General features: G+C 36.5%; 1 protein-coding gene and 1 non-coding gene across 2 annotated transcripts; one reads left to right on the top strand and one right to left on the bottom strand.

Moving 5' to 3' along the window:
• The first annotated feature begins 330 nt into the window (after positions 1 to 330).
• LOC116307320 (uncharacterized) lies at positions 331 to 14201 on the top strand. The gene is made up of 8 exons (XM_031717508.2): positions 331 to 582; positions 4291 to 4408; positions 5843 to 5977; positions 7337 to 7449; positions 8982 to 9050; positions 10293 to 10368; positions 10875 to 11048; positions 11974 to 14201. The coding sequence occupies exons 1-8, from the start codon at positions 382 to 384 to the stop codon at positions 12513 to 12515; spliced, it is 1428 nt and encodes a 475-aa protein (XP_031573368.1). The 5' UTR covers positions 331 to 381; the 3' UTR covers positions 12516 to 14201.
• Trnas-aga (transfer RNA serine (anticodon AGA)) lies at positions 5143 to 5224 on the bottom strand. Its single transcript has one exon. It is a non-coding gene; the product is annotated as a tRNA-Ser (tRNA).
• Positions 14202 to 14353: the final 152 nt, after the last annotated feature.

The following is a 14353-nucleotide window of genomic DNA, read 5'->3' as shown; positions in this document are numbered from 1 at the left end:
ACCCTTGTTGACAATAAAATTGAACAAAATAAATTTTCAGCATAATATTGATATTTCTTACTCAGTGTCACTAAGTCCTAAATGGTTGACAGCAATCTTTCGGTCGTTTTGACTAGTGGATGATGCTTAATTTCTGAAAGTCGTAAAGATATCTAAAACTGTACTTGTGATAGAGTCAAATGAATAAACATCAGTCACTTGCTTTTATCCTTCAAAGCTACGATTGATAATAGAAGTATCGGCCATGAATCAGTGAGCTTCAATCTTTAATGTCAATGTCTATCATAACCAGAGGTCATCTGGTTAGCCACTCATGCAGAGCAACTTAGATTAGCATAAAGAACCTAAAAGACATTGCAGTCAAAGTTAAAACATACATTAATGGCCAAGAAACGCAGCGTTACGTTTTACCTGGCAACGCTTCTCATTTCAAGCATACCTTTGTGTTGTCATACAACATTTCATAATGAAAGCACCGAAAATCCCTCGGAGAAACTTTTGGTTGCAAAAAGTCAGTGTTTATCAAGCTGTAGACTTCACACGGAATATGACAAGACTCTCTCAGAGAGCCGTGCTCCGCAGGTATGATATGTTTTTACACTGTCTCGGAGATATTTTGTTTTATCTCAATACAACACTATGAATCAAAGGAGATATTTATTGTATAATGAAGTGCACAATTGACTGGACACCCTGAATCAAAGCTAAAACAACAAGCGCCATTAATAGGTAGGAAAACTTTGAAAAGCTGAGGGTAGTAAATACTTTTCATCGCATTCATTCCCCAAAGCAAAAGTTAATTATTCATTTTCAAATGAAGATTCTGCTTTTTGAAAAGTGTGCATACAATTTGATAAGTTATTATCTTGGTTATTTGAAACTTTAGCAAGAAAACAAAGCAGATGTAATATTCAGAGCCGTTAGATTGAAAATTCGAGATAGAAATTTCTAGATATTTGAGCTTATTTGTAACTTTATGCAAGTTTAACCAAAACTTTACGAAGTTTTTGAAACAAGAACTTCATTCAAGGTTGATTTTGAGATATTTGGAAACGAGAAGAAAGTTAGAGGACGATAGATTATGATTATACTTTCTCAAAGAAAGCACTTCATCGATTGATGGCAGTTAGTTATCTCGAGTTGTAATACACGTCGTTAATGTGATGACAAAAAAGATCGGGTTGTCCGATTTCGAAAGGTATAAAAAGTTTTATTTACTTCCGATTAGTTTATTTTTTAAAAGAGCATCACTATGATTTGCCTGTTGGAAAGAGCTTTCATTGTCGTTCGCTGATCGTTTAGACCCGAAAACAATAGAAATCGAAAACAGGAATAAGCGTGTTTTATTCTTCAGGGAGATCAATGATGTAAATCATTTACTCTTTGTGTTTAAAATCATTATCATAATTATCAGTCTTGCTTTCGAAATTAAATATCGTTAGTAAACACTTAACTTCACATCAGCCTTGATAACATATAGCTATTAAAGTTATATATAAGGTCTGAATGTGGAAAGAATATTTTTTACCCAAAATTAAAAAAGGAAGAAAATATCTTGATTTTTGCAGTTTTTTTTCAATTCAATTTCATAATTATTTCACCAGATGTGTATGGTGGCTTTTTCATAGTAAAAAAAATGTGGGAATTCAAAAGAAAACTATATCCATCGTTATTGGGGCACTAGGCCTCATAAATCGGTATAAAGGAATGTCAAGCAATTGCCAGGAAAAATACCAATCGCGGAACTTCAAAATATGCTCTATTAAAGAAACTATTAATCACTTTGAAAACCTTAATGACAACTTAATTTTATGTATCAGTTTATTCTTGCTTTACTATCCTCTTTAAATAAATGAACCCTGTTATTTTAATTAGATCGATATTTATTAGCAATATTTATATATGTGTGTTACTTTATTGATGGGTTGCAAGCATTCCCAAGAGAGTTAAAAGACAAAAACATGGCAGCATTGTGGTACCGTTAACAATGGATGCTAATGAGAAATCTTTTGTTAAATGGTACCAACATGGCCGCGATGACGTAACGTGCAAACGAAGAATAGATGTAAATAGGATTCTGTTTTTCTCCTACTTATCGTATTTTATGCACACACACAAAAGTAGAAACGTTTTAAGCAGAAAGACTATTTGCAACAATAAAAGCGACATTAGGCCAGTGAAAAACAAACGAACAAAAAAATAAAAATCCAAGGAGAAAGGACCGTACGAAAGACCATCAAAAAAAAAACATGTTGATTATATGAATTACAAAGAAAAAGTAATAAAATAAAAAAAGCGAAAGAGGGAAAGTGAGAGAAATGCAAAGAAAGAAGTCATTTCAAAAGTCCTGTTCATTGACTGTTAGTAAACCTCTCATACGATCAGCACCAGCACTACCATCAGCTCGTATTAATTCGATTTCTCACCACCAAATTATCATGTAGCATTTTATAATTCTGAGGCCCCGTCCACACTATGCCGGATAAATTTGAATCCGAATTTTCATTTATTCGGTTAGGCCTACCGTCCACACTAGTCCGGGCGAATCCGGAAAAATTCTTCACCGAAAACGATTTTTTTCGAATACGGTCTCTAGAGTGGAACAATTTGCAAACACCGGCGAACCGTATTAGTGTGGGCGGAGGACATTTCGTATCCGAATTTTTTCGGATACGATGACGTCATTATTGTCATAGGAACATGGCGGGAATGCTAAAAATTCACCGCGGGCTCAATTTCAGCTTCGATGCACATGCTCAGATGTGCAATGAAGCGTTTTTGCCGCCTCCGATCGGACTAGTGTGGACGCAAAACATTTTATTCGTTTTCATGCGTGGACGGAAAAATTTTTTTTCGGTTTCGGTGTGAAAGTTGCGGATTCAAATTTATTCGGCATAGTGTGGACGGGGCCTGAGATTTTAATCGCAGACCTATAATTATCAATTGTTTTAACAATACGCTTGCAGATAAAAATAACTTCATAACAATTAAATTTACCTTATCTCAAGTTGTGGTCCTTTCACGTTTTCATCCATCCATGACATCTAAAAATCGTTATCTGTTTCAAAAAAACTCGAATTTCATTATTCAACACTGACTTCAAGATTTACTGCTATTTTTATAAATAAGCGTACATTGTAGCTGCGAGCTGCGCGCTGACATTTGGTTCTTCGCTGCCGTCAATCAAAAATAATCAGTCGGTACCTTTTATGTTCTTTACTGGCGGCAATGTAAGACCAATTTCACAACAAGCCGTTGAATCAAAACTAACCAGTTGGTACCTTTCATATAAGCCTCATTTGTTTGCTTATTTTTTAACTGACTTCAGTTTAAATTTCGAGAGTAAAAATATTCGTAAAGTGGAGACGTCCAATAGAACGTACCCCAAAATGAGGCAACGTTTTGAGTTACAGCTTACTTTTCGATATTCTGCAAAAACTCAGTGGCTGCAAGCAGAGCGCTGATTTTGGTTTTTCGCTGCCGTCAGTCAAAAAAAATCATGCAGTCGGTACCTTTCATGTTCTTTACTGGCGGCAGTAAAAAAATTATTTCACAACATGCCGTTGAAGTGTTCGCATAATATAGAAAACCGCGGTAAAGTTGTTCAGTATTTGTATTCTGGGCCCATTTCATTGTTCGAAAGCACTTTGATTTTCCTAACTGCAGTGTTCCATATCGAATAAGTAGCAGTTTACATGTTACCGGAATGAGTTTCGTTCCGGAACGAGTTTACCCCAGTTGCCATATATTTCTTTGTATTTGTTTACGTGATACCAGAGCAAAATTTCATTCCGGAACGAGTCATTGCGTATAAATTCATCCCTGTTTTCCTTCCAGAAGGAAATGCTCGTTCCTGAACGATATTTTATGCCGGTACCATATGAACGTAGTACAAACACCCATCCCGGGAAAAAAACGCTCTCTGGGGAGACTGGGAAAGAGGAGAGACCGCTCTTTACTTGATACCATTAGAGTCATTGCGGATAAGTTCATCCCGGTTTTCAGTCCAGAACGAAACGCTCGTTCCTGATCGACATTCCATACCGGTATTATATGAACGTGGTACTCGAACTCATCCCGGAATAAAACCACTCCTTGGGGAGACTGGGAGAAACCGCTTTTTGGGGAGACTGAAACGAGTGAAGCATGCGTGTCAGACATTTCAAGCTTAAACTCGTTCTGTGAATTTTTCTCATGCAAACGCGGTGTGACATTTCATTCTTGTTCCCTAAGGAACTCATTTCGGTATCATGTAAACGGCCCCTAAGGTCAATTCCTTTGTCTTCGTAGGATGTGAGAGACAGTGACTGCTACCGAAACTGCATTCAGTCGACTATGAAGGGTCAACAATCAAATAAAGGAAAGAAAAGGAGCACGATGGACGTACCGCCCAAAAATGAAAAATACGGTAAGTAAAAAAAAAGGGTTTTTTCTTCAGGGTGGTAAAGGGTTTTTTCGTGAATAGGTTTTTTCCGTCGTGAAAATGGCCATTTTCATTATTTTGTGGAACGTAATTTGACCGTTTTCATTTCCGTAAAACGTGATTCGTCACCCACACACCACCCTAAATTTTATAAGCTCTAAACAAGTTGTTGGTATGGTATAATAAGATGACAAAATTTGTTTCAGTTGATTCGGTGTTATTTCAATACTCATTTTTACAGTTGCGTTCATTGACCATGAATGATAGTTCCAAGTCATGCGCATGATAAACTATAGTTTTCCGCTATAGTTATTTGCTATGCGCGGCAACTCAATGCAACCTCGACTTCGAACTATTATTCCTGGTCAATTAACGCAACTGAGAAAAGGAGTATTGCCAACCAGAAGTCTATTAGACAATCCAATAAAGCAAAGTGACAAAAGCTATTTTTGGAATGGTTGGCAGATTAACATGAAAACATTCTGCAATGTTTATAAGCATTAGGTCCACTCATAAAGTTTTGTAATAAAACCATAAAACCATAATTACAAAATGTAAATATGGCATGCACTATCATACCCTTACTAGAATAATTATTTGAAGCTTCTTTATTTTATCACGGTTAAAACATCAGTCGATTGCCTAAAAATATTTAAAAGTAGAGATTTACAATTAAAAAGCTAGTTACTGTTTTACATGTTTGCCGTGGAAAAATGTATCGTCGCGAGCAGGATTCGAACCTGCGCGGGGATACCCCATTTGATTTCTAGTCAAACGCCTTAACCACTCGGCCATCGCGACTTCCATAAGGTTAATAGAGTACTCGCACTAAACACGTGAAAAAAATACTAATTTTTAGTGGTAAACTAAATAGTGATAATCAAACAATAGGAAACAAAGGATTCTGTATGAATTACTACTAATTAGTACTAAATATTATTCACGGGTTTAGTGCGTGCACTCTAACTAAACTTTATGAGGTCAACCAGATAAAGGTGGTTTTTAAAGCACCGTCGATCGTCTTCGAATACTGAACACATGTGGCGACGAATATCTCTGAATACACGGAGCTGGAAAACCGTTGTCGGGTTGAAAAGGTTCAGTAATTGAAGCTGGGGTTAGCGGTTAATGAGGCTAATACTTTGCATATTGCAGTATTGCAGTTATCAAATATTGCTTTATATTACTGAACCAAAACATTTTGTCACTCTTCATGCATTATCTTTCTACAAATACTCTCCAAATTCCCAGGTTATCGACTACCCAGAATAGCCATCAGTCTTGGCTTTATTGGTTTAACTTTTTTAACCCGACAACATTTGAAAAAAGAATGGTGTAGCAGAGCGTAGACTAGCAGTTTCTAGGGTTTTTATGTAAGGCTTATTGTATTTTTTTTAAATATATTTTTAATGTATTTAGATTGTCCTTTGGATACGGAAATAGCTGAACGAAGACTTGGAGATATTCAAAACCTGTCGGTAGTATTTCTACAAGAGAAGGGAAAAGATGGCAATGTGACCTGGGTTGCAAATGTAACCTGGGATGTTTTCTTAAGTAAGTAATTTTGGAAACGCTATAAACGTTGCGTCATAACTTAAATATGTGCCGAGCACCTCTTGTGTGGGTGCGATTCCCACCGAACAAGAAGCACCAAACGCCAAACTCATCAACTAATGATGAGTTTGTTAATGGAAAAAGTCCTATGGACTTATACAACTAAAAGAAACGGTTTGCATCGACGGAGTTGTTTTGGGTATCAGCTTTTTCGGAGCTGAAGAACGCTTTGCATCATAGGCTGTTTCGGGGGATACTTTACTGCGCTTTTCGATATTATGCGATCTCGGACGTTCCAACGGCTTGTTGTGAAATTGGTTTTCCACTGCCGCCAGTCAAGAACATAAAAGGTACCGACTGATTTTTTTTTGATTGACGGTAACGAAAAGCAAATTTCAGCGTACAGCTCGCAACTACCGAGTTCGCAACATATCGAAAACCATTTACTTATATGGCGTCTTTTTCTTTTGCTGATATTGAAAAGTGATAGGAAACCTTAGTTGTCGTGTTCGTTTTCAAATTTATTTTGTTTCTTGATGAATGTCAACTGACTAATGAAGCGTCCCACTGAAAACACCTTCACAATGCAATGCATTTCTGTACAACTCTATCCGGAAACGCTAATTAACGTAAGGCTTACGATTGTTGATAAAATAAAAACATTTTATGAAGAGTCAATCAAAACTAAATAATAAAAAAAAGTAAGTGGCACACATTATTCCATAATCTGATGGAACAGTCATTATTTTAAAACCATGCTAGTGTTCATGTATATTCAAAATGAGATTCAGGAAGCAGTGATCGCATCCTTGATTTGGCAAGTTGCGAGAAAACGGTCATCTGTTTGAGACTCTCCAGATAAGTTAAAATTTTAATAAATGTATAGATTCAATCAAAGCATCTCCTACATTTAAAATTTTGTTAGAAAGGAATGAAAATTCCACTTAAATATCCTTTGTTTTTCTAAACTTCAGTTAATTACGCGCATATTACGTCATAGCCGCCATGTTAATTGACCATTCCTCTTCAAACTATTAGCTTCTTAGGTTAGATCCAAGGGCGGATCCAGGGGGGGTGAAGCCCCCTTAAGCAGAAAAAAAACAAAAACAAAACTGAAGAAATAGATGCTTTTTTAAATTGTTTTTCGTTGTGTTGACGGAACTTTCTGAGAAACTCAATTAGCCCCCCGTAAGCTCAATTAGCACCCCCCCCCCCTAAAATTTTGGCTGGATCCGCCCTTGAGATCAGCCAATTTGTCGTTCGTTTTATTTTTGTTTGTATCTTAAGTTTTTTAATTCGAGTGGTTGCACCTCAAAAATTAATTTGCTAGTAACAAAACTTTTTGTTTGTATTCTTTAGATGAAAGCCTGTACTTTTCTGACGAATGGAGGGGATTTCTCATTTTATGGGTCAACAAAGAATCAATAACAACCCCGACCATACAAGAAAACTACTGTCGATTCAACTATAAGGTGAATATAATAAAAACATCTGAAAATTTCGAGTTTGGTATGCAACAAGCCGTGTCACTATATTTCGATGTTCTGAATCAGCCAGACAATCTAAGAATCGCATCATCGTGTCCCCGTCGTGGTAACATCACCCCGAAATTTTACAGAACGTGGCATCCCTTTCAATCGAAGGTTTTTGATTGCCTCCTCAACAAACAATAAACCGATTTCGACTGGCCCATGATAACCAATCGAAAGGAATGTTCTGCTCAAATCATTAGACGTTCTTGGGGAGTGACTAAACGCTCTGTGACAGACTCTAAGAACGTCTGCATAGGAGGCTATCTTACTACCTTCCAAATACCTTTTTTGAGTTCCAAGTTACCGCTGTATTCCTTGATTACAAACTCATTTATTCAGGCTTAGCCCTTTATCAGTGCCTAAATATTCACAAATACCAACGGTAAAGTAAGGAATGCACACCTTGTACTGCACAACAATACAAACACTGTGAAACTCCTCGGACCTTCACTGCAACACATAAATATTCTGCTCAAAATCGAAGCTAACCTTGAGCAACAGAGAACTCAAACTGAGAAATGTTTCACTTTCCACACATCGTTTCACCGGTCAAACACAAAGCATTCAATCGAGACTGCAATATAGTTTCGAAGGGTTATCGAAATTTGAAACTTGAGGCTTCAATCAATTGCTTTGTGATTAGCGATTCGGTGAGAGTGAGAGTGGTAAATGCTTTTAAAATGCAAAGGTGCGTGAAGATTGCATTGGTATCGTTACTAGATATAATAGATTCAGTAGTTGAATCTCTGCTTTTGCAAATGTACTCTATGCTTTGTTTCTTAGTCAAGTCAACCCTTCCTTGTACAGCTATTGCAAAAAAAGGCCATTAGGGACACTAGAGAAAAACGCTTGCGCATGCGTGCATTTCAGCACGCATTCTAAAGATTTTGAAGAGTGAGAAAATAATTGTTTGTTTTCTCAAAGTATGCAAAAAAGTTCGAGAGTATACTTTTGTCAGATCAAGATACTGTCTTAACAAACACAATGTGAGAGAATTAGCCTTAAGTTTCAAGCATGGACACTTAATTAGTTTTGGCACTTTGTGAAGTTCAATTTATCAGGCATGTTCGAAAGTCAAATTTACTTGTGTTTTGACTAATTTGCATATGGGTTCAGAGCATGCGCAGACGTTTTTCACTCGTGTCGCTAGTAGGTACATGATGTATACAAAGCCCAAACAGCACTACGGGTAATGTGAATACAATAAGCGAAAGGTCACAACCATATGAAGTTTCCCCAAACTTATTTGTCTTGGCGTTTTTCTTGTACACTGACATTATCTTGCTTTCCTCGAATAACAAATTCCGTGGGAAGACAGTATAGATCGAGGTGAATAGTCCCCTTCACAGTTCCCTGCGCCATCTTGATTAATTGTAAATGTATGTTCAGCTAACTTCCAAAAGTCCATATTTCTTGCATAACTTGCACTTTATGATTTTGTCTGACTTCTCACGTTTTGCTTTTTTGGATAGAACAACACTAATTTCATTATCAAGTCTGGACCAACTGAATGGGCATATCCTGATGCAATCGATATTGGTGTAAGTTACAAATATCTTCCAGAGTTTATTATAAAATTCAGTGCGTGCTGTAATGAAATGCCGCAGAAGAGGATCCAGGGCTATCCCAAGCGCCTTTGTGTGCTTATAAATATTGTTTTTTGGTTTCAATCGGTGTATGTGCATATTTGTGTTAAAATAACACTGCTGATACTAATAATATTAATAGCATTTAATGAAGGCGTATTCGACTAATTTGGCGAATAAGAGTTAACCGTGCCCTGACTTAGAAAAGCTCTTTCCTTGTGGAGACTTTACGAGCGGTTGTAAAAATGACCTTTTTTTCTACCTGTAATCATAGTTAATGGAGTGGAATGGTTTGGAAACTCCATATAGGTATCATTGTGCGTTTGCTTTTGAACCGTACCATCACGTGATACTGACCGTTCACAACGAACTAATTTTAAAGCAAGTAAATACCGATTTCCTTATTATTTTCATGTATTAACTTTTTGAAAGTGAAAACTTTCATCCGATGACAACAAACTGCGGATAAATGTTTCCGCGCAGATACAGTTTATAGTATCATAATAGGATTAATTAACAAAAAGTAACTATTTTAAAACTGTTTTTAGGGAAAAAATTCTATATTCCCCAATAGTATAAACAAAGTACGGAACCATTTTTTCTTCTTTGTGTACGGTCAACGTCATATACAATGGATAAAGTCACTTATAAAGTCAATTATATATTTCATATACACTCAATTGAAGAATCGTTGTCGGGTTCAGAAACATAGAACATAGAAGATGAGACCGAAATGGCACATTGGAAGTACGTTAATTCGATGCATGCTGTGACCGGCGACCCGTGTCATCGTCCACTGTTTTTAATACGCGTTAGGCATTCTAAACCGACTGCATGGATTGCGCAAATGAATACATTATAATATAATTATGTCATTTCCCATGTGCCATTCGGTCTCAGCTTTCATGTTCTATGTTTCTGAACCCGACAACGATTCTTAATTGAGTGTATATTCTCAAACACAAATAAGATTATTTGTTTGACCTGTATCCATATTCATGTGTCTTCTCATGTGCAACCATTAAACAAAGAAATAATCTATCAATAGCCCGGCTAACCGGCTGAGCATGCACCCGGAGCATCAAGCTTACAAACTTTGCTGCCCAATCCGCATTGCCGGTCAGCATGAACTTCTGCGGTCACAATGTTTAAACATATTACTTATTCTTCTTAAATATCGCTTTTTTCATTCCGTAGGTTTTAATTTATCCTCCAACGGAAGATGATGTAAATGGATTAGATCTTGTTACTTTTGATCCTAAAGTTCCTAAAGGTATGTTAATAGGTCGAATGGTTAAAGTGCCTATCACTCTTCTGACAATATTCTCAGTATTGGGGCAAGCTGTTGAATGATTCCCACCCCGTTCCCCCCCAAATTCATGGTTTGAGTGCAGCTTCTGGAAGTCATAGATGTTTTTCCATGCCATATATATGCTAATTACTGTGACGTATGAGGAGTAATCATTTTTAATATACAAAACATTACTGACACAGATAAAGTGAATTTGAAATACGTCATTGTTTTATCTATTGCTTTTATAGAAATTAAAGACTTTTTGGATAACAAATTTCCATTTAACGGGAAGCGAGAGTCTGAAACTTATTGATTGGTTACATGGCAGTAAAAGATTGAAACAATTTTGAAGTATTCAAGCTAATTTGTTAAGCTTGTGGGACATAGCAACGGTAACTAAGGGGAGTTGAAGCCTTGACTTACTAAGAGCATTACACCACCTGGTAACAATATAGTAACGATGTATTTATCTCTTACTTTCGAAGAAAATGGAACAAATGCAAGCAGTCCTTTCTCTACACCTACGCCTTCGCCTACTACACAGCCTCTTTATCCTTTTCTATCGATATTCTTCGGCTGTTTTTTAGGAATCACGGCAGTTTGCTTTGCGTTGTATCTGACATGGAAAAGGCGAATTAAGAATGGAAACGGTGTACGAGGTGAGTTTAAGTAGCCTACGTAGCATTCTTGTACCCAGAGCCTCGGCTCTTCATATCAAAAATCAGAGGCTAGAAACCCTAAAATTCAATCGAACTTCATTGGCTGTTAAAAATAACATAGCAACGAACTCTGATTGGTCGAAAAGGATAAACAAACGTACAAACGGAAACCAAGAAAGACCAATCGACGTGAACGGTTATGTATTCTCGAATCTTGAATCAAATCCTATTTCCATTTGTCGAACATATAAACTATTGCAAATAGAAGACGTAGAAGACCTCGTCGCAAGATTCTGGCTTACGGTCTGTAGGGTTCCCAAGAGCCTACGATTTGGGTAATGAGTAGGGTCTGGAAACGAGAATGGGTAGCGGCTCCCTGGCGTGAAGTTTGGGGTAGGAAGACTGGGGATGGGGGAAGAAGGAGAACTTCTTTCCTCTTCTGTTCCCTCTCCCCAAATTCCCACTCCGGAGGGTCGTTTCGTAGACTAGAGTTCAAGGGGCAGGAAGAATGATCCTTTTGAGAAAATAAAGTCAGCAATTTATCTTTTATGCGCTCTTTATGTGTTTGAATGAGGACAGAGGCACCACTGACCTTGATACCAGCCCACAGTCATTCTTTAATCCTCTATGGTTGAGGTTTTATTATTTTTTGTTGCTTTTTTTTTTTTTTTTTTCGTGCGTGCGTGCGTTTAATCAGGTCGGATTTAAGCTTTTGGTCCAAAAATAAAATTAACAATGCACTGCAATGTTAACTGACCCAGTGTTTTTCTCAACCTGGAAATGGCTCATATCAATGGCTATTAGTGATAGATAGTCCGCTTTAATTTGCTGGGTAACTGAATTCTACCGTATATAAAAGCTATATATAAAAGCTCGGCAAATTTGTAGGAAACCTAATAGTCCTGATATTTCATTTGCTTTACAGATCAAGAAAACTTTGAATACGATGCATCCATCTTATACAGTACTCTAGATGAAGAATGGGTAACTGGGGAGCTTATTCCTTTACTGGAGACACAACACAATTTCAAGTGTTTTATACATTTCAGAGATTTTGAGGTCGGCAAAATACTTCACGAGAACATGGCTAACGCCGTTTATAAGTGCAGGAAGAACCTGGCGGTTGTTTCGAAAAACTTTTTGAATAGTAATTACTGTAAAGAGGAGCTGAGTATGGCACTGGAACGCGTACAGAGGTGCGGAGATTATTCACTCATAGTCGTGAACTTGGACGGTGTATCCAAGGACCAGCTACCAAGAGCACTATTGACAAGAACATTTGTGAACTTAACGAATTCACAAGAACAAAATACTTGGAAAAACAGACTTGTGAGACAAATTAGTGTTGAAGAGGAGAGCGCATCCCAAGCTCAAACTCCACAAAGATCTATCGTGAGACTCGAGAGTAACATGACGACATCGGTCGTGCAAGAGGGAGACACACGCCGAAATGAAAGTGTAATTTAGAAACGGGTGTGATGATAAAAAAAAGTCTTTATTAATAAGTTGCATACGAAGCGGGAAGACGCGCACTATGGGTGATGTGAATGATCGAAAGGTAACATGTCAATCGTCGAACTTCACATGAGTCGAACCTAATGACATCAAAGAAGACCGTCTTGTTATCCATTGCTTCAATTTTGTTTCGTCCCAGATCTGCACTAGCGCAATAGTGCAGACTCTGGGAACGAGAATGGGTTGACACTCGGAGCAGTCGGACTGACGTGACAACCGAACCAAACATATCCTCGTATAGAACACTTTGTAAAAACACTATGTACATGAAATGAGTATCACTTGCAAATTTATCATACAGATTAAGACACTTATCTAATTATAATCATTTTGAGATACATTGATATAACAGCAGAGCCAATGATTTGTCAGACAGATTAAGACACTCATCTAATTATAATAATTTTGAGATACATTGATATAACAGCAGAGCCTATGATTTACAGTGCAAACAATATAACCGTGAAACTTTAGTAACACTAAATAGCACAATTTCACAATTTCGTTCATGCAAATTCCATTGTTTTCTATTGTTTAATTAGCACAATTTTGTACTATTTAGTAATTAGTGTTTCACGGATTAATTGTTTGCACTCTATCAGACAGATTAAGACACTTATCTAATTATAGTAATTTTGAGATACATTGATATAACAGCAGAGCCAATGATTTTACAAATCTGAATAGCTGGTTAAAAAAATATTGAACTAAATATCGCAATAACTTGTAAATACAAATCTGTATTATAACTGTTATTTTGAGCACATACTACCTACCTACGAAAATACAACATAAGTGATTTAGTGGGATAGGAATTATATTAAAAAACAAAAGATCACTGAAGCTGAACTTTTTCCTTTGTCTTTTAATGTATTCCTTTCTCACTAAATTACTAAAATGTTCTAATATCGTAGAGTGCAAACAATAGAGTACAAACACTAAAAGTGTGCAACACTTGCACTATTTAGTAGTAAATAGTGCTAATTAAACAATAGAAAACAATGGATTAGCATAATTTAGCAGTATTTAGTGGTATTTATGTTGCACACTTATAGTGTTTGTACTCTATAACCGTGAAACTTTAGTAATACTAAATAGCACAATTTCATGCAAATTCCATGGTTTTCTATTGTTTAATTAGCACTACTTTGTACTATTTAGTAATTAGTGTTTCACGGATTAATTGTTTGCACTTTATGACAACGTTCTTGCAAGTAGGTGTATGTACATGTTTCTATTTTGTATAATTAGTCGCATCATTTATTCGCCATAACTTTATCTCAATTACTAAATAAGGTTCAAAATCTTCTATTTAACCCTTTTGGGTCGTAAATTCTGCACCTTTTTTTCTGATTTTTTCTTTACCGAATGTCTAATTTAAAACTTGTAATTTTGTATGTGTGAAAAAAAATTAACCTTTGAACCTTTAAATGTGATTGGTTAATGATACTAGTTTATCAGTGTGGTCCCGGTTGGAGTATCCGCACAGGTTAATCAATAAAGGCCACTGGAAAATCAAGAATTATCGATCACTGACAAAATTAGGGCTTATGGACTTTTATTGCATTAATTAGTTCTATCGATTAATATCAATATAATTTTATAACGGATATAATAAAAGACAAACCAATAAAACATGGACGGAGCTATAATTGGATCAAAGGGGTGGGTAAAAGTCGGAGGATTTTTTTGCAACTTCGCAAAGATTAAATGATCCCCCCTTATTAGTGGTGACTACTGAGTGATTCTCCCTTTTGATTCCTTTCAATATTTACCTGATCCCCCAAGAG

The sequence above is a fragment of the Actinia tenebrosa genome, unplaced genomic scaffold (genome assembly GCF_029948245.1).
Source record: "Actinia tenebrosa isolate PJP-AT-01 unplaced genomic scaffold, QUT_ActTen_1.0 PGA_scaffold10__47_contigs__length_13832649, whole genome shotgun sequence".
Taxonomy (NCBI): Eukaryota; Metazoa; Cnidaria; class Anthozoa; order Actiniaria; family Actiniidae; genus Actinia; species Actinia tenebrosa.
This window is presented reverse-complemented; position numbering and strand designations above follow the sequence as displayed.

What these genes read in the sequence shown, in the direction of transcription:
- LOC116307320 (XM_031717508.2), top strand. Translation starts at nt 382, where the DNA reads ATGGCCAAGAAACGCAGCGTTACGTTTTACCTGGCAACGCTTCTCATT. An exon ending in CAGAGAGCCGTGCTCCGCAG is followed by an intron (nt 583 to 4,290) that starts GTATGATATGTT and finishes TTGTCTTCGTAG; the next exon opens with GATGTGAGAGACAGTGACTG. An exon ending in AACCTGGGATGTTTTCTTAA is followed by an intron (nt 5,978 to 7,336) that starts GTAAGTAATTTT and finishes TGTATTCTTTAG; the next exon opens with ATGAAAGCCTGTACTTTTCT.